Source organism: Sapajus apella, unplaced genomic scaffold (genome assembly GCF_009761245.1).
Source record: "Sapajus apella isolate SASKATOON/1434 unplaced genomic scaffold, GSC_monkey_1.0 scaffold2, whole genome shotgun sequence".
Taxonomy (NCBI): domain Eukaryota; kingdom Metazoa; phylum Chordata; class Mammalia; order Primates; family Cebidae; genus Sapajus; species Sapajus apella.
This window is the reverse complement of record NW_022436942.1, coordinates 26,571,243-26,595,670: the sequence shown is the minus strand read 5'-3', so window position 1 is coordinate 26,595,670 and position 24,428 is coordinate 26,571,243. Positions and strand designations below refer to the sequence as shown.

General features: G+C 43.1%; 1 protein-coding gene across 3 annotated transcripts; it reads right to left on the bottom strand.

Annotated features, from left to right (window-relative positions):
- On the bottom strand, positions 1 to 23,222 carry TMBIM6 (transmembrane BAX inhibitor motif containing 6). 3 transcript variants are annotated; one of them, XM_032294158.1, is made up of 10 exons: positions 23,145 to 23,222; positions 11,153 to 11,240; positions 9,994 to 10,102; positions 7,541 to 7,661; positions 6,049 to 6,097; positions 5,819 to 5,916; positions 5,541 to 5,620; positions 4,990 to 5,090; positions 3,126 to 3,201; positions 1 to 2,048 (listed from the first exon to the last, which is right to left on the bottom strand). In XM_032294158.1, the coding sequence occupies exons 2-10, from the start codon at positions 11,206 to 11,208 to the stop codon at positions 2,025 to 2,027; spliced, it is 714 nt and encodes a 237-aa protein (XP_032150049.1). In that variant the 5' UTR covers positions 11,209 to 11,240; positions 23,145 to 23,222; the 3' UTR covers positions 1 to 2,024. The 3 variants fall into 3 exon arrangements, with proteins under 3 accessions (XP_032150049.1, XP_032150059.1, XP_032150069.1); XM_032294168.1 differs by lacking the exon at positions 23,145 to 23,222 and adding an exon at positions 22,633 to 22,941 and having other exon boundaries at positions 208 to 2,048; XM_032294178.1 differs by lacking the exon at positions 23,145 to 23,222 and adding an exon at positions 12,960 to 13,037 and having other exon boundaries at positions 208 to 2,048.
- Between the last annotated feature and the right edge of the window lie 1,206 nt (positions 23,223 to 24,428).

The following is a 24,428-nucleotide window of genomic DNA, read 5'->3' as shown; positions in this document are numbered from 1 at the left end:
TAAAGGTTAAGGAATTTTCTTTATTTTTTACAAATTAAGACTATGTAGATTTCATATATTTCTCAATCAAAAACACCTTTGTCTTCACAGTATGAGTTAGAATGCAGCCTGAGCTGAAAATTAAGGAACTAGAAAAGAAAGTGGTAATTAGAGATAACTGTATTTTAAAAATCTGTTAGGCATTTTCTTTAAAAGTAGTTGTTTTTTTTTTTAATATCTTGTCATTCTTGGCACTGTTTCTAAAGAACTCCATTATTCCAAGCAATAAAAGCACAGAAGGTAGAGTTTGGCTTCAAGAGATATAACTCAAATTCTTGGGACTGGCAGAGAATCACCAAATTCATGGAGAGTGCTGCTAACAGGGGTTTAATACGAATAAAGTCCCTTTATTAAGTTATCAAGCCAGAGGCTGGAGGCAGCAGCTAAATCAGAACAGCACCCTCAGTGAGCCATTCTGGGTGGCATGCCACTCCAGGAATAAACACAACTTGGAAACAAATGGTTTCATAGGATAACACAGTGACATGGTGCACTGTGAACCCGCAGCCACTGTGTCAAACTGTGCACTGGTTGTGAATAAGGAGAGCCAAAAATTATGTCCTACTGGTAATGAGCTTTCAAAGGCTCGATCCTCTCATACTGTAGCCCTGTACAGCAGCTCAGAGAAACAGTCACGCCCCACACTGGCCCCTCTGTGGGCAGCTGTCTGTGGCAGCCCACAGGGAAGGAGCTGGAGATCGCCATTAGAACTGTCCATCCACACTTGGAAGCCAAAGGCTGCATGGATTGGGGCTCTCACTGGTTTGGTCACCTAACTCCTGCTTAAAAAGCCACAAATTTCTGGAAAATAGGTAACAGACCAAAAACTAAAGTGCATCAGTAAAGTGAACATTTATCTACTGCCCTGAATCTCTGGCTTGACACCACCAATTGGTATCTAGTTCGGGACAGACTAAAATGCACTGAAGGACTATTAGGATTGCTGCCTCCTACGTTATCACAGCCCCGTTCTGTTGATCTGAAGGAGGAACCGCATGGTTAGTAAAGATTTTGCTCCCCACTGCCCCAAACAGGTCCTTATCTAGGTTTGCTCCCTGCTGCCCCAAACAGGTCTGGCAGGATTGGTTACAATGAACTCCAGAGGCTCAACCATTCCCTTTCCCTATCCTTGCTCTCTTGGGACACTTAATCATAGCTACCTAGTAGAGAACATTCAGTAAGGGGATAACCAACTAAAAAAACAAAAACAGGGCAAGTTTAGGGGAATCCTACGATGCTGTACCTTGAGACATATAATCAACCTTTTCAAAAATTCCTGACAAGAATTAGTCTTCCCTTTGTGCTGGTCTTCCCACCCATGGATGGAAGCAGGCTGACTCGCTGAGGGTCAGGCAAGGGGTGGGGAGAGGAAACACACATAAATCCACATTACTTTTGTGAAGGCAAAGCAGAAAGGTATGTTTGCCAGATCAGCGTGGGCAGCTCAGAGGAAGCAAAGCATCCACCAGAAGAGGCTCTCCATTTTCTTTGTAGGGCCTGACAGTTCAGATATAACAAGGCTGAGTTAACAATGGGACCAGTGAACTTCTTTCCAATGGAAAACTCATGGCCCAGTCCCATAGGAACTGTGCGCATACCAAACAATGATGAGGAAGGAAGGGCCGGGTGGCTGTACCAAACAGCTCAGGTCCACTGGTGGGAAAGTGGACTCCTGAAGTTAGCGCCCTTTGCTGGTCCCAACTCCTCATCACAGCGAGTTGGCTGCCTGAGTTGAGGAAGAGGCTATGGGATGGAGTTAACAAAAAAGGAAGCAAGGAGAACCCCAGGAAGACGAAGCCAAACTCCAAACTATATTCTGCTAATCAGTTTTTTGATCAAAAAATTCAAAATAGAGGAAACCACAAAGTACAAAAGCTTTTCTGATGCTTTTCATTATCACAGAACACACCACCTGTAATGTGTGCAAAAAGGAAATGAGGGGTGGAAGGAGAGTAAGTCAAATTCGGAAAGGCTGGATGGTCACTTCATTTCTTCTCTTTCTTCTTATCCTAGAAATGGAGAAAAAAATCACCCAATTAATTTTTGACATTTGACATTCAAGGTAAAACTCTTGAGTGAGCATTTAGTTTGGGACTAGAAGGGAGCCAGACAATTAAAAAGGAATGAGAAACGCTTCCTTAGCTCAGCAAGAACTGAATCTTAACCACGTCCTACTGGTGGTTCCCAAAGTTGCCGACAGACCTACCGAGAATAAAGGTTAAGCAGCTGTCCCCACCCCCACCCCAGGAGTACCTAGGTGGGCTGCTTGACTACTCTAGGCTATTCACAGCCACCACAGCTCAGATCCCAACGGTGAAGGCTGCAGATGGCACTCTATCAGAGAAGAGTGAAACTAGAGGCCAAGACCACCAATCATCCATTAGGCCCGGGAAGTGCTCCAATCTGCAAGGTGAGCATGAGTCTTTGGCATGAACTGACATTCAGAAATAATTTGGTCCAGCAGAATTCTTCATTCAGTCTTGGGTGGAAGCTCAATGTATTAAGGAATAAAAATTGAGTTGCTTGGTGCTCAGTCCAGCCATGGCACGGCCTAGACAGAGACAGCAATCCTATCTGGTCAGCTGCTCCCACTACCACTGTACTGTCTCTAGCTCTGTAATACAAGGTCTGCAAAGAAAAGCTCATTTGTTCCCCCCACTGGGGACTACACCATATTTGATACCCATTAGCCCTATATAGAATGCTTCCTTGGAAAAAAAAATTAAGACTAACAAATGGATCAAATTAGTCTACTTCTGAAATTTACAAAATTTACCAATGTCCTCCATAGTACCTTTCTCTGAGTCACAACTATATAGCCTTTAAATTCTTCATATAGTAGGTTATGTTTACTGCCACTGAAGCTCTTTTCCCTTTGATACTAAGCTCAGGGATTAGTTTAAAAAAAAAAATTTTTTTTTTTTTTTTACTTGTTGCTTTTTCTCTAACAGCTGAAGACTTCTGATTTACCTTTACCTCTTACTCAGTGGCCTGCCTTACAGCTACACTGGACCTACATAGTGTGTGAGCACATGCCAAGCCAAGGAGCCATCATTCTCTCATCTTTGGGTTGTAGGCTAACTAACCTTTTCATTCATGGCGAGGATCATCATGAGTTTTCTGAAGAGAGTAACAAAATCTAAGAAGAGATCAATGCAGTGCCTGAAAGGCAAGAACCAGATTAGGATCTGTACTTCAGACTTTCTTTTATCCACAAGCACACAAAGATGCAGAATATAAACCCCACCTCCATCCCCACAAGCCAGCTTCTCCCACACTTTACCCCCAACTAAAGAAGTAAAACTCTGGTGTCTGAGATCCTTTTAGACTCATCTAAGTCCTGTAGCATAGAGAAAAGCGATTGGGCCGGATACGGTAGCTCACACCTGTAATCTCAACATTTTTGGAGGCCGAGGCAGGTGCATCACTTGAGCCCAGGAGTTTGAGACCAACCTGGGTAACATAGCAAAACCCGTCTCTACAAAAAATACAAAAATTAGCAGGGCATGGTGGCATGTGCCTATAATCCCAGCTACCTGAAGAACACCTGAGCCTGGGGAGGTTGTCTGCAGTAAGCCATGACAGTGCCACTTGCCTACTGCAGCCTGGGTGACAGATCAAGCCCTGTCTCAAGGGCTTTGGACTCTGCAGAGGGCCAACCGTGAACCCTGAACTACCATTAATTAGTCATGAGACTTTGAGAGAATCACATTTAAAGAAATGTGGGCTGGGCATGGTGGCCCATGCCTGTAATCCCACCACTTTCAGAGGCCAAGAAGGCATTTTGCTTGAGGCCAGGAGTTTGAGACCACGGCCTCACAGGGCAACAAGGTGCAACAAGAAACGTCTCTACTAAAATTACAAATATTAATTAGACATGGTGGCAGGCACCTGTAATCCCAGCAAATAGGGAGGCTGAGGCATGAGAATCACTTGAACCCAGGAGGCAGAGGTTGCAGTTGCAGTGAGCCAAGATCACCACTGCACTCCAGCCTAGGAGACAGAGCAAGACTCTGTCTCAAAAAAAAAAAAAAAAAAAAAAAAAAAGGGGCTGGGCGTGGTGGCTCAAGCCTGTAATCCCAACATTTAGGGAGACCAAGGCAGGAGGATTGCTTCAGACTAATCTGGGCAATATAGTAAGACCCCATCTCTACAAAAAATAAATTAGCCCACATGGTCACATGTGCCTGTTGTCCCAGCTACTCAAGAGGCTGAGGCAGGAAGATTGCCTGAGCACAGGAAATTCAGGCTGCAGCAAGCGTGTTCATGACACCACACTGCCTGGGCAACAAAGCGAGACCCTGTCCCTAAACAAGAGTATATCTTCTACTCATTGTTTAACGTTTAAAGAATACAGAAGTATAAAAAGAAAAAGGAGAACGATCTCTTTCCTGCTCCTCTGCCTGGAGATAGTCACTAAGGATATGTAAATATATTAGCCCCCTTCCCCCTCCTTTTTCTGAGACAGGGTCTTGCTGTTGCCCAAGCTGGAGTGCAGTAGCACAATCTTGGCTCACTTCAACATCCGCCTCCTATGTTCAAATGATTCTCGTGCCTCAGCTGCCTGAGTAGCTGGGATTACATACATGTGCCACCATGCCCAGTTACTTTTTTTGTATTTTTAATAGAGATGGGCTTTCACCAAGTTGCCTAAGCTGGTCTCAAACTTCTGAGCTCAAGGGATCTGCCTGCCTCAGCCTCCCAAAGTGCTGGGAGTACAGGTATGAGCCACCACGCCTGGCCTATTAGCCCAGATTTTTAAAAAATCTGAAGTCTTTCAGGAATTGAGGAAGATTATGGGACACAGTTCCAAAAACCATAGGTTTCCTACCACATACACCCCCGAAGCTTGAACACCTATGTTCAGCCAACACCAAACTAAGTTCAGCTGTGGAATGGAATGATGTGCCTCAACCTTCATGTTTGTTAAAGACTAGTTCCCACACTTACCAGATATAATCTTGATCTCCATTTTCAGCCTTTTCAATAATGAGCTGAGTATCAAAAAGGACAAAGCCACACATGACCACCAGTCCCACATACAGGTTTGCCTAACAAAAGAATGAGATGAAGTTACTATATAGCAGCAAGTTGTAGATTAAAAAAAACAGCCATACTTTCTGGCTCATGGCCACTTGAAAGTACATCAAATGTTAACCCTATGAACATTACCATTCATGAGAACAGCAGCCTAGGGTGAAGAACCACATTACTTCCCTAGTCACAATGCTGCACTGGTCACTGGAAGAGTTTCAATCATTTTAACAATTAGCCACTGCTGGACTGGCCTTATACAAATGGTCTCTGAGCAAACCATTTTCTCTTAGCAATGCCCAACCTTGTGTAGCCTGTGCGGCAGAAGGCTCCATCCTATGAAGGTGAATGGCAAGGCTTAGAAAGCACTGTCCAAAGTAGTACAGAAAGAAGTATTATTAAAAAAAAAAAAAAAAAAAAAAAGTGTGAGGCAAATGGCTGCCAGAAAGTGCTATGCAAAGTCTTACCTGGAAAAGCCAAATGGATCCAAAGAAAACATTCCCCAGGGAAGACAAAAGCAATAGGCTCAGGGCTGACATCAAGATACCTATAAGACACAGCAAAAAGCTTTCTTGAGAGAAGCAAAGTAAAGCAATCCCATTAAAGCCATTTCTTAACTTTTCCCAGAATGAAGGTTTTTAATCTCAACTCAATAGTCACAAAGGAGTTAGGGGTGAGGAAGGAGTGCTAGTGGGAATTCTGGCTACAGAGGAGCCTCATTCCATGTTTCCCAGTTCACACTTACCTCCCAGAAAGAGGTAGCTACGACGCCTGGCATAGAGTGCACTCAGGGTAAAGCAGGTGAAGATCATTGCTGTGCCCATGAAAGCGGTGGGAAGGATGCTGTTAGAGGAAAAAGACCATTAGATTAATGGTATACAGATATATGGGCTATCTGTAGACAGGTATACAGTCTACATTTAGAAGGTATATTCATAAAGATAAAAGCACATAAAACACTATCAAAAGAGTTACCTGGGGTTGACGGCAATGCAAAACTCCAGGGCAGGGCCCAGGCCAACTCCTAGAAAACAAAAAACCCAGAACACAGTATTACCATCAATTCTTGAATAGGATCCTCATCCAAAAGCTGATCCCAAAGTATAGGCATACTCATGCTCTTAACAAACGTGGACTAAAGAATTAAATCTCTCTCCCCTCTGCCGTTAATTGTTTTCAATAAAATGTATATTTGACTGCATTATTTTTTTTTAGATGTAGCTGCAAAACTGTCCTCTTAGCTGAAAATCATGGATGACCCCAGGGAGGGAACAGAAATTAGAAGGAAATAATACAGGCATGTCAAACATTTCAGAGCTAGAGTGATGTGAGATGGTGATATAGGCCAGATCAGGAATGAACAGAAAAAAAGGATAAAGAGCAAAACACTGCCTCGTGGCCAGCAACCCTGTAGTCATGCAGGACTGACTCCCCTTTGTAGCAAAGAAAAGCCAGACTGGTTCTGCAGGTGGATACCCGCCAATGGGAGGGCAACCAACCTGTTCCAGCTCCAACATTTCTTTCATTCTAGTTACTTTCCTCTTTCCTTCTGATAATTCCAGCCCTTAATGCCTTCGAAAACTAGCTTGCCCTGACCCAAAAACCTTAATCCCTAAATCTCTTCCTTTCTAAAATTTCTCCAACACTGTATAGATTAGATTGTCACTCAGGACAAGCTGTTCTAATTCAAATGTTGTTTTGCAAATATTTTTATTATATAGCTTGAGTCTTGTTTCCTTTATGACAATTCTAGAAGAGATGTGCTTTTAATTTCTTTCTTGAAAATCAGCAAAGTGTCCACAATGGATCTCAATGTATAGCTCTAATGCACTGTCTGTTAAGACTCAGAACAGAACCTCCTATGACAGTTGTCACCGTGGGTCCAACTAAGTCAGATTTTCACGTCTAATTTATTAATAGTTCATGCCTACTATTAACAAGTTATGTTCCCTAAGTTCTTAAACCTCATTTGTTCAAGTACACAATGCCTACTTTTTTTGGACACAAAAATACAGTCACAATGGCTACTTACAAAGAGTTTTCCCTGTGGATGGGGAAACAAGATTAACCTATATGAAATTAGAAAGCAGGCCAGGAGGCCAGGCACGGTGGCTTACACCTGTAATCCCAGCATTTTGGGAGGCCGAGGTGAGTGGATCAGGAGGTCAAGAGCTGGAGACCATCCTGGCAAACATGGTGAAACCCCGTCTCTACTAAAAATACACAACTTAGCCGGGCATGGTGCTGCATGCCTGTAATCCCAGCTACTCGGAAGGCTGAGGCAGGAGAATCGCTTGAACCTGGGAGGCGGAGGTTGCAGTAAGCCGAGATCATGCCACTGCACTCTCTAGCATGGGTGACAGAGCGAGACTCTGTCTCAAAAATAAGAAGGAAAAAAAAAAGGACTAACTAAGAGATACTGAAAATATAGTTCACCCCTCAAAATTAGACAAATCCCTTAATGTACCTGTAAGGAAAGCAAATCCAGCAAGAAGTCCCAGTCTTTTCTGCTCAGTTTCATGGCTATGAGGTGTTGCCATCAGCCAAATCATCAATATCAGGGAGCCCAAAGCAGACAGCAGGCCAGCCTGTCAGTCATAATCAGTCAATAATTAAACATTTGAAAGTTTCAAATTTATTTTGCAAATGACCTTGATTGGGTTCAAATACTCATCTGAACTTCCCAACATTTGCTTCTAACCTGGAGGCAGGGGAAAAAGTAGTGTTTTCTCAGGGGTGGGGCTGAGGAGAGAACCTAGAAGCCCTGAAGCATAGTCAGGATCATGGTGGATGCTGGAGGCTCTTCTGTCTTGGGTAGTTCTTCAACTGCAGAACAACTACCCAAGTCAAACTATTAGTGAGTCTTGCCAAAAAAAAAACAGAAAAGATGAAATCAACGTGACAAGTGTGTGAAGCACATTCCATCTGTAGAACAAATAGAAATGATCCCTTTTTGATCACTTAAAACAAACAAAGAAAAAACCCAAAAACCCCAAACACCAAGACACATACATATAAAGAAGACTGTAAAGTAGCCAAAGTTTTAAGTAGTTATTTCTGGAAGTTGAGATTATGGAATTTTTTTTTTTTTTAATTTTAAATAGAGATGGGGTTTCACCATGTTGGCCAGACTGGTCTCGAACTTCTGACCTCAGGTGATCTGCCCACCTCAGCCTCCCAAAGTGTTGGGATTACAGGTGTGAGCCACCACGCCCAGCCGAGATTATGGAATTTTTAAAAATACTTCCTTCTCATTGCTAGTCTGTTTTCTGAATTTTCTAAAATGAACAAATATTAGCTTTGCAGTAAGAAAAAGGTTTTTGTTTTTTTTTTTAAATGCAAGTGGGAAAAGCTACAGGCATTAGTAAAGAGAGAAATCATTAAGGATGGATGTAGACACCAGAGTTCCTTCCTCCCTTTAAAGGAAGAAGTTGATTCTCATTTACAGTGTTTATGTTATAAAGTCACAGTGGACAATGAATTAGTAAGCCCCCTTGTTCCTGGGGGAAATACAAGGTAGGTAGGTTCCTACCAGCCTATGGTCACAATATTTGCATCAAATGATCAATACATATTTTGTTTCACGTGTGTTTCCATTTAAGGACACCTCATTTGACATTATTTTTAATTCATTAACATTGAGCTTGCAGTCACAACAGCAGTATAACTCATGCTGGAATGAAGCTTATCTAATATTTTCTTCATAAGGCACATTACAGTCTTTCTGCACTTAGGAATACTAGACAGCACTTCAGCACTATGCTGTTATGCTAAAATAGCAAAGTTAAACCAAGCATGGTGGCATGCACTTGTAATTCCAGCTACTTGGGAGGCCGAGGTGGGAGGATCACTTGAGCCCAGGAGTTTGAGAGCAGCCAGGACAACACAGCAAGACCCGCACTCAAAGAAACCAGCAAAATCACCAATAAAAAGCACAAAAATGCAAAGAAAGTGGCACTAAATGACCATGAAAAGAACATTTATTTACAATATGAGAATTGAAACAAGAAGGCAGGGCACTGTTGTGTTTGACTTCAGCTGACAACATTGCACAGCAGGGTGACTCAACTTTTTCACCACTATGTGCATGCCTGCAAAAAGTGCCACGAGTATTTATTCTGGGGTTACAAATTTTAATGAGTAGGTGAATTCGCAAATATGTTATCTGTGAATAACAAGGATTGATTTGTATTTTACTGCGTTACTTAAGGGCTAACCTTGCCTAAAACTCAAGTGATCAAAGCCCGATCCTTTGAGTGTCTAGATAATTTTTCACACAATCCCTGCTGGGAGATGCCTGAACATAAGGATAGTTCTCAGCAGTGGCAAATGCCAACAGAGGCCCACCTCTACATATATGCTAAAAGGGATACTCCATAATGAGTCTTCACACCTTCTGGTTATTCCTCAAACTGTACCTTCTACTCCTACTGACCAAACCCAAATTCTCCCTCAACATAGGAAAAACATGTTGTTGAAGGTTTTTACCCAACAATGCAGACAACAGTTATCAGAAAATAAAATGGGTCAATTTCTTAAAGGTCTCAATCCTGCCTCTCCTGATAATTAATCATACAATCAGTGTTTTGTAAGGAAGAATGGAGGAAAAGATAAAAAGCCTTCTGTACAGAAGAATCCCAGCATGCACAGCATGTGTCTACTCAGTGGGTGGGGGTCCTGTACGTCAGAAGCATACCATTCAGAGCCAAAGTTAAGGTATTCTGTTTTTAGTATCTAGAGGGGGCACAGTTGCCAGAAAATTAAAATGGCTTTACATGTGCTAATTTAATGGCTGAGTTTAAATCCTTAACTACTGATAAAGATTAAAGAAAGGAATAGGGTCCTTGGACCACCTCGCTGAGCTGGTTTTTTCCTAACACAATTTGTACCACAGCAACCAGGAGAGAAAACTATTCTTACCTGAATGAAATGAGTGATCACATGGACATAGGCCCCCGCAGCCGCCACAAACATACAAAGAGCAAAACTTGCGTAGACCTTCTTCAGGTGCTGCTGCGTTGAGGGGGTTCTAAGAAAAGAATGTGAGTAAGAGCAATCACTCCCACAACAATCTCATCTTTAAGCTAAGAAGAATCATTTCTCTCTCTTTCCCTTCCTGGGAATATGTAAAAGTTCTGTTACAAATAGTTTAAAATACTTTCAGGAAAGCATATAATAATAAAAAAAATTATTATTATTATTTTTTGAGACAGAGTCTTGCTCTGTCACCAGGCGCCAGGCTGGAGTGCAGTGGTGCAATCTCAGCTCACTGCAACCTCCGCCTCCCGGGTTCAAGCAATTCTCCTGCCTCAGCCTCCCAGATAGCTGGGGCTACAGGTGCACGCCCAGCTAATTTTTTTTTGTATTTTTAGTAGAGACAGGGTTTCACCATGTTGGCCAGGAATGGTCTTGATCTCTTGACCTCATGATCCGCCCGCCTCGGCCTCCCAAAGTGCTGGGATTACAGGCTTGAGCCACCGCGCCCGGCCAGAAAAGAGTATTTTTAAAATAAGTTAACAGAGCCAGGTGTGGTGGCTCACGTACTGTAATCCCAGCACTTTGGGAGGCTGAGGTGGGCGGATCACCTGAGGTCGGGAGTATGAGACTAGCTTGACCAACATGGAGAAACCTCCACCTCTACTAAAAATACAAAATTAGGTGAGCATGGTGGTACGTGGCACATGCCTGTAATCCCAGCTACTCGGGAGGCTGAGTCAGGAAAATTGCTTGAACTCGGAAGGCGGAGGTTGCAGTGAGCCGAGATTACACTCCATACTGGGCAACAAGAGTAAAAATTCCATCTCAAAAAAAAAAGAAGAAAAAAATAGGTTAACAGAATTTTAACTGTTGAGTAAGACCAAAAGCCTAACATTGTAAATACTCAGTAGCCAAGCTAGAATAAATGCCTTTCCAGTAACCACACAGCAACCTTTAGAATCTGGACATTTTCATCAGGTTCTCTAGATTCCGGCTCAGTTAATTTGTTAGCTTATATATACAAAAGTTATAAACGAGGAAAAGGGAAAAAGAGATATGAAAAGAAATGCAATACAAAACCAGTGAAGATCAAAACACTTACATATGAGAAAATTTTAAAAGCGCATCAAAGTTGATCTTTCGATCAAATATGTTCATGGTTCCAGAGTCTGGGCAACACAGCCTCCACTCTGTAGAATAAAGAAAGGTTAGAGTCACTAAGTCATACAATATCACACAAACAGCTTATTTAAAAAAAAAAAAGCAACACATAAGTTCAGAAAAATAAAAAGTAGCCTAAAGTTCCACAGCCCTAACACAAGCATTTTTATGTTTTCTTCTACAATATATTTGCAATCATAGTAAACCATTTTAAAGAGGACAAAAGGAATGAACCCATCCTCTTCTTCCCCAAACTATTTTGTTACTATCATTTGATTTCTATTCTTTCAGAAGGTAATTTGCCCTTTTAAAAGGCAGTTAGTTTGTAAGAGAAATCCTCAATTAACAATCTAGTTAAAGGGACCTAGACACTGGCACATAAAGCAATTTTATGTCATTGTTTCAAGATGCTGAAGAATCCCCTTGGCCAGGCATGGTGGCTCATGCCTGTAATCCCAGCACTCTGGGAGGCCGAGGCGGGCAGATCACCTGAGCTCAGGGGTTCAAGACCAGCCTGGCCAACATGGTGAAATCCTGCCTCTACTAAAAATACAAAAATTAGCCAGGCATGTTGGCGCACTCCTATAATCCCAGCTACTTGGGAGGCTGAGACAGAAGAATTACTTGAACCTGGGATCTAGAGGTTGCAGTGTGCCGAGACTGTGCCACTGCACTCCAGCCTGGGAGACAGAATGACTCTGTCTCAGAAAAAAAAAGAATTCCCTCACTAGCGGTACCTTAGGACAAAAAATAAAACTTTGACTAGTCCTAACAAAACAAAAACTATAAAGCTGGGTCTGGCACTAAGAGTTGCATTTTAAATATATGCATATCAAAATTTCCCACCTAATACATTTTGGAACTGAACTGAAAAGAATTCACAATTTAAAAAAGAGAGGTTCCTACCTCCATAAAAAAGGAATTTATGCAGAAAGGAGGATTTTGGGGGGATATTTTTTAACAGTTTCAGAACCTTTCCTACAGAAAAGTTGGAACAGTACAAAGCATTCACCTAGATTTCCTAAATGCTAATATTTCACCACATTTGCTTCATCTTCTCTCTATATAGCAATATATAGAGACGTAAAAATATTTTTTCCCTAACCACACAGACATAGTGCTCCTAAATATTTCCGTGTGTATAACCTGAAAGCAATGATCAAAATCAGGATATTAATACTGATACCATACTGTTTCTAATCTACAGACTTTATTCAGATTTTTGCCAACTGTCCCAATGTCAAAAAGGGCATTTTTAAACTGAACTATATCCACGTTAGATCATATCAATACCATAAAACCAAGTTCTTAAGTTTTGCTCCCTCCCTGATTTCATATGCAATCCTAAATAAACATATTCAGCCTATAGTACTAAAGATTGAATCAGAACTTTCACCTTTTCTAAATATAAATCCTCCAAATTCTTATTAGGCCCACAATGCCCAACCATATTAAATCTACCAGAAAGAAGGGGCAGAGAGAAAGGGATTCAAACACAAAAGATAAGTTGTATGAAAGGCCACCTACTGAATGAAGCACTCTAATCAGCACCCAGCACAACACTAACAACTCATCTAAGTAATAAAAGTTACAGTCCCCAAACAAATTTCCTAAGGAATCCTGGGCCAGTGGAAAGATATAAGCATCATTTGCTTCCCGAGGCTCTCTCCCACAAATGAAACAATCATAATGGCTGGCTTGCCTTCTCTGATTTTTCCTTTCCTTCTCTCATCAACAACCCTACTCACCTCAGAACTTCTGTTAGTTCTGTTAAGGATGGATACAGTGAGAAGCTGCAAAACCTACTAAGGTTGCTGCTCTCTCCTCTGAGTTACACGGATCTGGGCCCTCTTGACCTAGATGGTGCAATTATTGCAGGTTGTTGCAAGGCCAACCACAGCCTTCCATAACGAAGATGAATATGAATACATCCTCTAGAGAGCACACTTACAGCATGGCAGAATCCAGCACCTGGAAAGTGTCTTTGTTTAAGGCTTCCATTAACACCCGTAATGACATCCCTAGACAGCACTTGCAACAATACTGAAGCAACCTTCAGAGCCACATTTCTCAGTATTCACAACAGCAACGCTAAAGAACCTCTTGCTTCCAATTACAAGAATTAAAGAAGGGTCGGAGTGGATCCTCAAACACCCAGGGGATTCTAAGAAAGGGGCAATGCTCATGTAACAACACTCTGCTCAGTGTAATCAGTTCAAGGGGAGAATGGCAGATCCCCCTTTCTCAGTTACCTCCTTGACATATCCCAGGGGGTACTTACTGACTGCCTCTTTCTGGTTCTCTATTAACAACTGTTGATGGAAAAACCAAAACCATCAAAGGCTATGTGGGTTGGGGGAGAGATGTCAAATAGCAATTTAACTTTATTAGAAGCTTATGGTTTGAAAGCATTAAAAAATAACTAAAACTTCTGTTTTTCAATATCGCTATTTCACAATTTAAGTGAAATATGTAACTACCAAATATTACAGATGCAAAAGTGCAATTTTAATAGCTTTATGGGGAAAAAATAAACCTGGTAAAGTACAGATGGTCCCTGACTTACCAAGGTTGACCTATCAGTGGGAGCAATTGATACCCATTCAGTACACTCCTTGATTTGCAATGGGTTACATCTGGATATACCCATTGTAAATAGAAAATACCGTTAAGTCAAAAATGACTTACAGGTTGGACGCAGTGGCTTCTGTCTATAATCCCAGTACTTTGGGAGGCCAAGGCAGGTGGATCACCTGAGGTCAGATTGAGACCAGCCTGGCCAACGTGGCGAAACCCCATCTCTACTAAAAACACAAAAATTAGCTGGGTGTAGTGGCACGAGCCTGTAGTTGCAGCTACTTGGGAGGCTGAGGCAGGAGAATCACTTTAATCTGGAAGGTGGAGGTTGCAGTGAGCTGAGATCACGCCACTGTACACCAGCCTGGGCGACAGAGTGAGACTCCATTTCAAAAAACAAACAAAAATGACTTACAAAAAGAAAAGGACTTACATTTTTTGACTTACAATATTTCAACATTTTCAACTTAGGTTTTTTTTTCCAAATGCAGCCTGTCTTAAGTTGAAGAGCATCTGTATACATTTAATGTATATGACACAATGTACAAATGACAATTTATTTCAGAAATGTTAAAATGTGAGAGGGAATATGTAGGTCTTAGCATCAAGGAAGCATGATGGTTTGCTCTAGATCTGTTCCAAATAGACAAGAACTAATATACAGAGAAGTAATGAGATAAAACTATTCTGACAAATATTGCCAGATAGGATAAACTTACCAAGTTTCAATCTTAGCTTCAACTAGTTAAGCTCAGAAAAGATACCTACATTTCAATGGCCAATAAGCAAACTCAGCCAAACAAGATTAAGTTGCACACATAACTCAAAAATAGCAGCTCTCATATCAAGTATTTTCCATCCTAGGAGCAGTCAGCTCTTAACAGAGCTTGAAGTATTATATTCAATACCATTAACCAGGTAACTCAGCTAACATTCCAGAGGAACCCACAATTAAATGAAAATCTTTGTTTTAAAAAAACACATTAAAATATGTTATTTTACCAAATAATTTTCTTTATTTTACCAAAATAAAGAAAAGAAGTACATTATGAGTTGCTAAAAAATTCAATACAGCAGTCCCATCACACCTCTAAGCCTCTTACAATTCAACTCTAAAACAGAGGAGGGGTTATTTATTTTTTATTTATTTATTTTTTTTATTGAGACGGAGTTTCACTCTTGTTACCCAGGCTGGAGTGCAATGGCGCGATCTCGGCTCACCGCAACCTCTGCCTCCTGGGTTCAGGCAATTCTCCTGCCTCAGCCTCCTGAGTAGCTGGGATTACAGGCACGCGCCACCATGCCCAGCTAATTTTTTGCAGTTTTAGTAGAGACAGGGTTTCACCATGTTGACCAGGATGGTCTCGATCTCTTGACAGGCTTGAGCCACCGCGCCCGGCCGGTTATTTAAATAGAATACAATGTGGATAGTGCCTCCAGGAGTTGTGGGAAACTGCGTATACAGCATTTGTAAATGAGAAGTAAACGCTCAGGTGTTAATCATAGCCAAATTCCTCTAATTTCATTCAGAGCCTTGTGTTAAGCCTTCATAAACTTTCATCCTGAGAGGAAAACCTGTCAGAAGGTGTCAACATGTCATGCAAATACCGGTAAAGTTTTGCATTCTGTGGTACCACTGACCAGCCTCCTCTGCCAGAGCCATGCAAAAACAAAAAGCTAAGAGCTTAATAAACAGCTTTCCCAAGAAAAAAATTTAAGTAAACAAATTGTTTTGAATTAGATATTCCTGCGGTCTGCTTTTGCTTGGGAAGGGAGGGACAGCAGGGGCTGGTAGGAGACAGATATTCTTAGTAGTAGACATCTAGGTCATGTTAAATCCCTTGTTATTTTGTTCCAGGTATCTCCCTTATCTTTCTCCTAAAATGAAAGACTATCATCAAGAGTCGAGCCTTAAATTAAAAATATATATATCTTCAATACCATTCCCACATACCTAGGAACTACGGTAAATATGAAACATGCTGAAGTAGCCAAAAGCTATGCAAAACCAAACTATCATGGATGTGCAATGATGGAGCCAGGACAGACGTTACCTCAGTGCGTACATTAAAAGAGCAAATCTAAGAAAATACTCTTCATACATTTAATTAAATATCAGTTTATATTTTATTAGGAAGACAATAAAATCTTGAGGTATGTTCACTTGCCTCCCCCCGTCCCACCCCCACCACCCCGCAAAAAATGTTAGGCCATGCACAGTGTCTCGCGTCTGTGAGCCTAGCACTTTGGGAAGCCAAGGTGGGAGGGCTGCTTCAGCCCAGGAGTTCCAGACTAGCCTGGGCAAGACAGCAAGACCTCATCTCTGCAAAAAATAATTAGCTGGGTGTGGTGGTGTGTGCCTGTAGTCCCAACTACGTGGGAGGCTGAGGAAGAATTGCTTGAGCCCAGGAATTCCAAGCTGCAGTGAGCCATGATCATGCTACTGCACTCCAGCATGAGCAACAGAGCCAGACGCCGTATCAAAAAAACAAAACAAAACAAAAAGGAGGGGGAAGAACTGTTAGTGATTTTTCAGTAGTTTTTTTCTTCTTCTTCTTTTGTGTTTTTGGCTAGGAAAGCTTTCCAATCATTAGTTTTTATTACTAATTTTCATACACTGTATAACCATATCCCCTGCACAGTGCTTAAGAGTGCCTGCTACTTCTGAATCCTAGTTACTCCCTTAGTGGTGGGACACGCAGCAAGCTTCTGGCACTTAACCTCACTGTACTTCAGTTTGGCCTATTTGTAAAATAGTAATATATAACATTCCTTACTTCAATAGGTTGAAGATTAGGTGAGATAATAAAGTTCCTTTTTTTTTTTTGAGATGGAGTTTCACTCATGTTACCCAGGCTGGAGTGCAATGGTGCAATCTCGGCTCACCGCAACCTCCGCCTCCTGGGTTCAGGCAATTCTCGTGCCTCAGCCTCCAGAGTAGCTGGGATTACAGGCACGCACCACCATGCCCAGCTAATTTTTTGTATTTTTAGTAGAGACGGGGTTTCACTATGTTGACCAGGATGGTCTCGATCTCTTGACCTCGTGATCCACCCGCCTCAGCCTCCCAAAGTGCTGGGATTACAGGCTTGAGCCACCGCGCCCGGCCCCAATAAAGTTCTTAAAATAGCTCTTTATACACAGGATGAGTTTAATACATAGTAGCCATTTTTATTACTGGTGTACTAACATTATTACTGGTGTACTCATTACTCCAATGTCTTCAGTAGATTATTCTTTTATTTATTTATTTTTCTTTTCTTCTGCTCATAGCCAAATCCAAAACGGTTCCAGATTATTCTCTCTTTTAAAAAGTCTAGTTTTAGCCTGTAATCCCAGCACTTTGGGAGGCCAAGGCAGGTGGATTACTCGAGGTTAGGACTTCAAGAGCAGCCTGGCCAACATGGTAAAACCCCATCTCTACTAAAAATACAAAAATTAGCCAGGCATGGTGATGCATGCCTATAGTCCCAGCTACTCAGGAGGCTGGAACAGGTGACTCACTTGAACCCAGGAGGCTGAGACTGCAGCGAGATTAGATCACACCACTGCACTCCAGCCTCGGTGACAGAGTTAAGACTCTCCCAAAGAAAAAAAAAAAAAGTCTGGTTTTAGAATACATTTATTCCAGGCTAATTTACATGTCATGTAAATTTTTAAAAAAAGTACTCAATCATTAACTCACAGGTAGCTGTATCCTGAAAGCTTAATATTTACCCAAATATTAAGCAAAATTAATTTGGAGGGGCCAGACAAAATGGCTCACACCTGTAATGTCGGCACTTTGGGAGGTAGAGGCAGGCGAATCACTTGAGGTCAGGAGTTTGACACCAGCCTGGCCAACATGGTAAAAGCCTGTCTCTACTAAAAATACAAAAATTAGCTGGGTGTGGTGGCACATGCCTGTAATTCCAGCTACTCAGGAGGCTGAGGCATGAGAACTGTGTGAACCCTGGGGGACGAAGGTTGCAATGAGTCAAGAGTGTACCACTACACTCCAGCCTGGGTGAGGGAGGGAGACTCTGCCTCATCAAAAAAAAAAAAAAAAAAAAAATCACTCCATTAATTTGGAAGAGGATGGTGGTGTTTAAGAAAATTATAAACTGAAATGTAAAGGCACTTGAAAAAAATCTCATTATTGGTTAAAAGTACAGATGCTTGATTCACAATAGAGTTACACCTCAATAATCCCATTGTAAACTGAAAATATCGTAATTTATGCATTTACTACACATAACCTACCAAACATTATGGCTTAAGCCTAGCCTACCTTACCTTAAATGTGCTCAGTACACATTAGTCTGAAGTTGGACAAAACCATCTAACACAAAGTCTACTTTATAATAAAGTGTTGAATATCTCATGTAAGAGCATCATACCACATGTGCTTAGCCTGGTAAAAGATGGAAATTCAAAATTTGAAGTAGTTTTTTTTTTCCTTTTTTTTTTTTTTTTTTTTTTTGAGATAGGATTCTTTTGCACCCGAGGTTCAACACCTTATTATTGATCTCTGCCAAATGCAACCTCTGCCTCCCAAGCAGCTGGGACTACAGGTTTGTGCCACTATGCCCGGCTACTTTTTGTATTTTTAGTAGAGACAGGGTTTCACCATGTTGGCTAGGCTGGTCTCGAACTCCTGACCTCAACTGATCCCCCGACCTTGGCCTCCCAAAGAGCTGAGATTACAGGCATGAGCCACCATGCCCAGCCTGAAGTACAGTTTCTAATGAACAGGTAGCAATTTTCTATCATTATAAAGTAAGAAATCATTAAGTCAAACCATCATAAATTGGGAACTGTCTATACTTTTGTTTAATGGCACACCTCTCCTCCAGCACATTTATACCATCTCTCTTGTCCCACAGGGCTATGGGCATTTTGAGACAGGCTAATAACCACTAAGTAATAACCTGATATGGTAAAGGATTTGATGGTAAATGCACAAGTTTGATGCCTTCCCTGCCTCTCCCAGGAGGTAGGTCAGTTCAGTTTAGGAACAATCCAAGGAACTGCCTTTCAACAAGGGCTGACCTTTGGTCTTCCCAGACAGACACCCTAGATGTCCCGGCCTCTGCCTTAACTTGGACCAAAACCCCTGGATTAGCTAATACTGAATCCATCTCTCTAGGGAGCTGCCTCAAAACCAAACCAATAACTGGAGATGAAATTCCTACTGCCTTCAGTAAATTATTTTTTGTACCAAACTTTGACACTACTGAATCTCCCTCTCTATAACAACTGTTTGACAGATATTGAATCCTAAGAAGCCCCCAATATCCTAAATACATAATCTTCTTCCAGCATAAACCAGTAATCCCTCCCCAATAACACCGTATTTAGCCCACATGGGAGCACACATAGATTAAGACAAACAGCACACTCACTTCACCCTCACTCCTGAAGCTCTTTTTTCAAGTGTTTTGGATTCCAGTTATTTGTGCAGGAACTTCTCACCCTGAGGGCAGAGCTTGCATGTGGTTCAGCTCAGCTATCCCCAAGCTTTAAGGACTACAGAGTCTCTAGAACAAATTTAGACCCTATTACTACCAGATCAAGAGTGCTGCGGCCTCAAATCAACATTGCCCAGCTGGCTCAGAGTAGAACGTACCTCAAAGGGTCACTCAAGTAACCTTAAAGTCAAGGAGACAGCCTTTCTCTCCTTGGTCTCAAACACCATCTTTGGAAAACAAAATGTGTGTAACATAAAAACAAAGAAGGGCTGCATGCAGTTTGGTTAGAAACTCTGGGGGAACAAAACACAGTGGTGGTAGAAGACACTTCTACCAGACTGTACAGCCAGGTCAAAGTAGTAAAGAAAAAAAATTTGAAACCAGAGCATCAGAATATTCAGTGATTTTCCCTAGAGGAAATTAATACCCTCGGGTAGTTCACGAAATAAAATGAAACTCTTCAGGCCAGTAGTACTTCTACACTAATACTTCTGACTACATTTATATAAAATTTATAACTTTTAAGGTGCTTTTATATACATATCCTCTTTAATTCTCACACATCAACCCAGCAGGAAATGGCAAGATTAGTCCCACTTTAAATATCTCTTTCAAGTTAAAATAACAAACAAACAGTGTAATAGTGGCAAGAGATCGGGCATGGTGGCTCCGTCTGCAATCCTAGCACTTCGGGAGGCCGAGGAGGGTGGATCACGAGGTCAGGAGTTTGAGACCAACCTGACCAACATTGTGAAATTAAAAATACAAAAATCAGCCGGCTCATTGCAACCTCTGATCTCTGCTCATTGCAATCTCCACCTCCCAGGTTCCAGTGATTCTGCTGCCTCACCCTCCTGAGTAGCTGAGATTACAAGGCACACACCACCACACCAGGCTAATTTTTTTATTTGAGTACAGACAGGGTTTCACTATGTTGGCCAGGCTGCTCTAAAGCTCCTGACCTCGTGATCTGCCCGCCTCAGCCTCCCAAAGTGCTGGGATTACAGTTGTGAGTCACAGGGCCCAGCCAACAAATCTTAAAAAAACAAAAACAAAACATACACTGATTCCTAATACATTTTTCTGTATTTTTCAGCATTTGTATAAAGAACATGAACTACATCTATAAAGTTGTAGTTCACAAAGAAAAGAACTTGAAAATGCTAAGTATCTGGATTAATTTTACACTGACTTATTCCTTTTTTTTTTTTGAGATGGAGTCTTGCTCTGTCGACCAGGCAGAGATCCAATCTCAACTCACTGCAACCTCTGCCTCCCAGGTTCAAGTAATTCTTCTGCCTCAGCTTTCCAAGTAGCTGGGACTACAGGCGGGCGTCACCATACCCAGCTAATTTTTTAATGCCTTTTCTTATTCTTTAGGAGAGCTGATTCTTATTCTTTAGGAAAGGATTACATCTGTAGTCCCAGGACTTTGGCAGATTGAAACAGACAAATCGCTTGAGGTCGAGAGCTCAAGACCAGCCTGGCCAACGTGGCAAAAGCCCATCTCTACTAAAAATAAAAAAATTAGCTGGGCATGGTGGCATGCACCTGTAATTCCAGCTATGCAGGAGTCTGAGGCATGAGAACTGCATGAACCTGGGAGGCAGAGGTTGCAGTGATCCGAGATTGCGCCACTGCACTCCAGCCTGGGTGAGGGAGGGAGACTCTGTCTCATAAAATATTAATAAAAAAATAAATAAATTGCTTGAGTCCAGGAGTTGGAGACCAGCCAGGGTAACATGGTGAAACTCCATCTCCACAAAAAAGTACAAACATTAGCTGGGGTTGGTGATACCCACCTGTGGTCCTAGCTACTCAGGAGGCTCGGGTGGGAGGATCATCTAAGCCAGGGGAGGTTGAGATTTAAGTGAGCCATGATTGTGCCATTGCACTCTAGCCTGGGCGACAGTGAGACTATGCCCCCCACCCCCAAAAAAAGGAGGAAGGTGGTACTAAGCCATGTTTCCACAACCAGATTTTTTTTTAAAAATGGAAGAAGGAAACTCTGGATCCAAATTACAGATTGCATTTCTCAAGGGTTCAACTATTCTGTCCCTACTGGAGGAATGTGGCAGAGAATCTAAATGTCAATATATTCTCTTTAAGGCAGAACAGAAAATACTAGACAAAAAGGAATAAGAAAACACCGAACAGTGTAAAAACAATAATTACAGAAATAGCCCAGCGCGGTGGCTCACACCTGTAATCCCAGCACTTTGGGAGGCCAAGGCAGGCAGATCACCTGAAGTCAAGAGTTCGAGACCAGCCTGGCCAACATGATGAAACCCCGTCTCTACTAAAAATACAAAAAAATTTAGCTGAGCGTGGTGGCGGGCGCCTGTAATCCCAGCTACTCCGGAGCCTGAGACAGGAGAATCGCTTGAACCCGGGAGGTGGAGGTTACAGTGAGCCGAAATTGCGCCACTGCACTCCAGAATGGGCAGTAAGAGTGAAACTCTGTCTTGGGAAAATAATAATTACAGAAATAAGTGTGTATAACGCAGGCCATAAGAAATGTGTTAATCCCAGCACTTTGAGAGACCGAGGTGGGCGGATCATGAGGTCAGGAGTTCGGAATCAGCCTGGCCAACATGGTGAAACCTCGTCTCTACTAAAAATACAAAAATTAGCCAGGTGTGGTGGCGCACGACAGCTATTCGGGAGGCTGAGGCAGGAGAACCGCTTGAAACTGGAAGGCAGAGGTTGCAGTGAGCCGAGATCGCGCCACTGCACTCCAGCCTGGGCAACAAGAGCGAAACCCCGTCTCAAAGAAAAGAAATGTGTTTATGCAATTGCGATAATCTTTCCTGAATTAAATTCTTAAAGCACACAGATGAAAGATAATCTATAAATATCAATAAGTAACTAGAAAAGCCCATTTGCCATTTACCTTTAACCTTAAAATCCTTGTCTTTTTCAGGCACAGTCGGCCCTTCTACTAAGTTACACATTCACAGGTTGCTAGAACACAGTCTCAAGTTCATAGTGGTTTTTGGTGTGGGAGTGGTCAATCAAAGGCTGATGACCCCAGCCAGCCCGGGCTAGCAACGGGTAGTAATTCTACACTTAGTAAATACCAAAGCCTACTTATTACCACAGGTCCAACAAGTAGGCCCAAGATAAAAACAGCTGCCCAACGACGCCCTTCCTGAGCAGGCTGAGAAAGACGCCCACAAGGCCCAAGACCAAACAAAGCAAAGCCACCTCACCTGCCCAAAGGTAACCAAGCGCAACAGAGCTGGGGCCGCCCCGTGGGCCTGCGAAGGTAGCCCCAGCCCCAGCTTCCTCTCGCCTCTGCCGTTGGCTAAGAACTAAGGAGCCTCGCGTGTCACAGAAGAGTGTGACATCACCGCCCTGCCGTGACAGGGCAGTCCGCCCGACCAGGGCCTACCTCGAGTCTCGGCTACTGACCGCTCACCCAAGCCTGACGCGATCCGAGGACCCGGCCGCAGCGGAACAGCAATCGGTTGGGTGGGGTTTTGCTTTCCCTCGCTTCGGAAGGACGTGCTCTGAATTTAGGCGATCGAGGCTGGGCCAAGGGGCCCTGCGTCTACACAGCGCAGGAAGACAGGAGGAATGCGGAGCAGCAGGAAGGAAAGGCGGGGTGAGAAGCGGCCTACGCCAGCGCTCTGGCGCAGAACAGGGGCCTAGACGCCCCGCAAAACCCCGCAGACTCGCCTCCACCCCACCCCCGCTCCAGCACTGCTGCGCATGCGTAGCACCAGCTCCCCGTCTTCCCTCCCCGCCCAGTTTTCCTGAGTCTGGTCTCCGAGCAGGACCCCGTTCCCTCAGGGTGCCATTTGTCCGCAGACAGAAGCTGCTCCTACTCTTGCTCAAACAGTAACTGCTAATTCCCGTTCCATTTCTTACTCCCAGTTCGCCCAGTCTTAGCTTCAGACGTACCTCCCCAACGCGCCTCTCCAAGGCCGACCAGCACTTCTAATACCGGAAGCAGACTGACTCGCCCACGTACGCTCCCGACCCTTTACCCTGCGTCCGCCCCGCGAGGGAAGCCCCTCCCTGTGCTCCGCTTAAGACCAGTCCTCATTGGCCGTTGGCCGCACTTCTGCTTTCTATTGGCTGTACGTGCATAAACAACGGTTGTAGTTCAGAGGCCTGAGCTTGTCAATCAAGACTCTGGTCACCAACCGCCGACGAAGCAAACGGTCTCCGTCTTCTTACCTTAGTAAGCCAGGGTCACAGTGCGCTGCTGCCTCTAGTGGAGAAAGTGAAAATGAGCAGGCCCCGCCCGGGACAACCCCACGACTCGTGAAGGGGTGCCATTGCGGTCTCGGGATTCTGGCTTTAGGCTTGTCATGGAATGTTAAAGGGGTAGATTCAGAGAACACATAAAAAAGGTGCCCTCGCAGGGGGCAATCTACTGTGAAACTAGACGAGCTTAAGCTTCAGAGCACCTTTGAAACCTCTGCGACTTCTCCAGAGTATGAGAGAAGGAAATAGCAGGATTCCAGAATAGGAGGAAATACAGAATTTAGGAAATCACTTTCTGGAAAGACAGAACAGTTCTTTTCAGTAAATAATACACATATCCAGAGTATGATTCTCAGTACGCAAACCCAGGTATTCAATTAATAGGAGTTACTTTTCGGCCGGCCGCGGTGGCTTACGCGGTGCCTTAGCACTTTGGGATGCTGAGGTGGGCGGATCACTTGAGGCCACGAGTTGGAGACCAGCCTGGCCAACATGGTAAAACTCCGTCCCTAGGTCGGGTGCGGTGTCTCACGCCTGTAATCCCGGCACTTTGGGAGGCCGAGGTGGGCAGATCACCTAAGGTCAGGAGTTCCAGACCAGCCTGACCAACATAGTGAAACCCTGTCTCTACTAAAATACAAAAATTAGCCAGGCGTGGTGGCAGGCGCCTGTAATCCCAGCTACTCGGGAGGCTGAGGCAGGAGAATCTCTTGAACCCAGGAGGCGGAGGTTGCAGTGAGCTGAGATCGTACCATTGCACCCCAGCCTGGTCAGCAAGAGTGAAACTCCGTCTCAAACACAAAAACAAAAAAAACCCACCTCTATTAAAAATTTTAAAAATTAGCTGGGCGTGGTGGGGCATGCCTGTAATCCCAGCTACTCAGGAGGCTGAGGCAGGAGAATCTCTTGAACCTGGGGGTGGAGGGTGCAGTGAGCCGAGATCTCACCACTGCACTCCAGTCTGGGTAAAAAAGT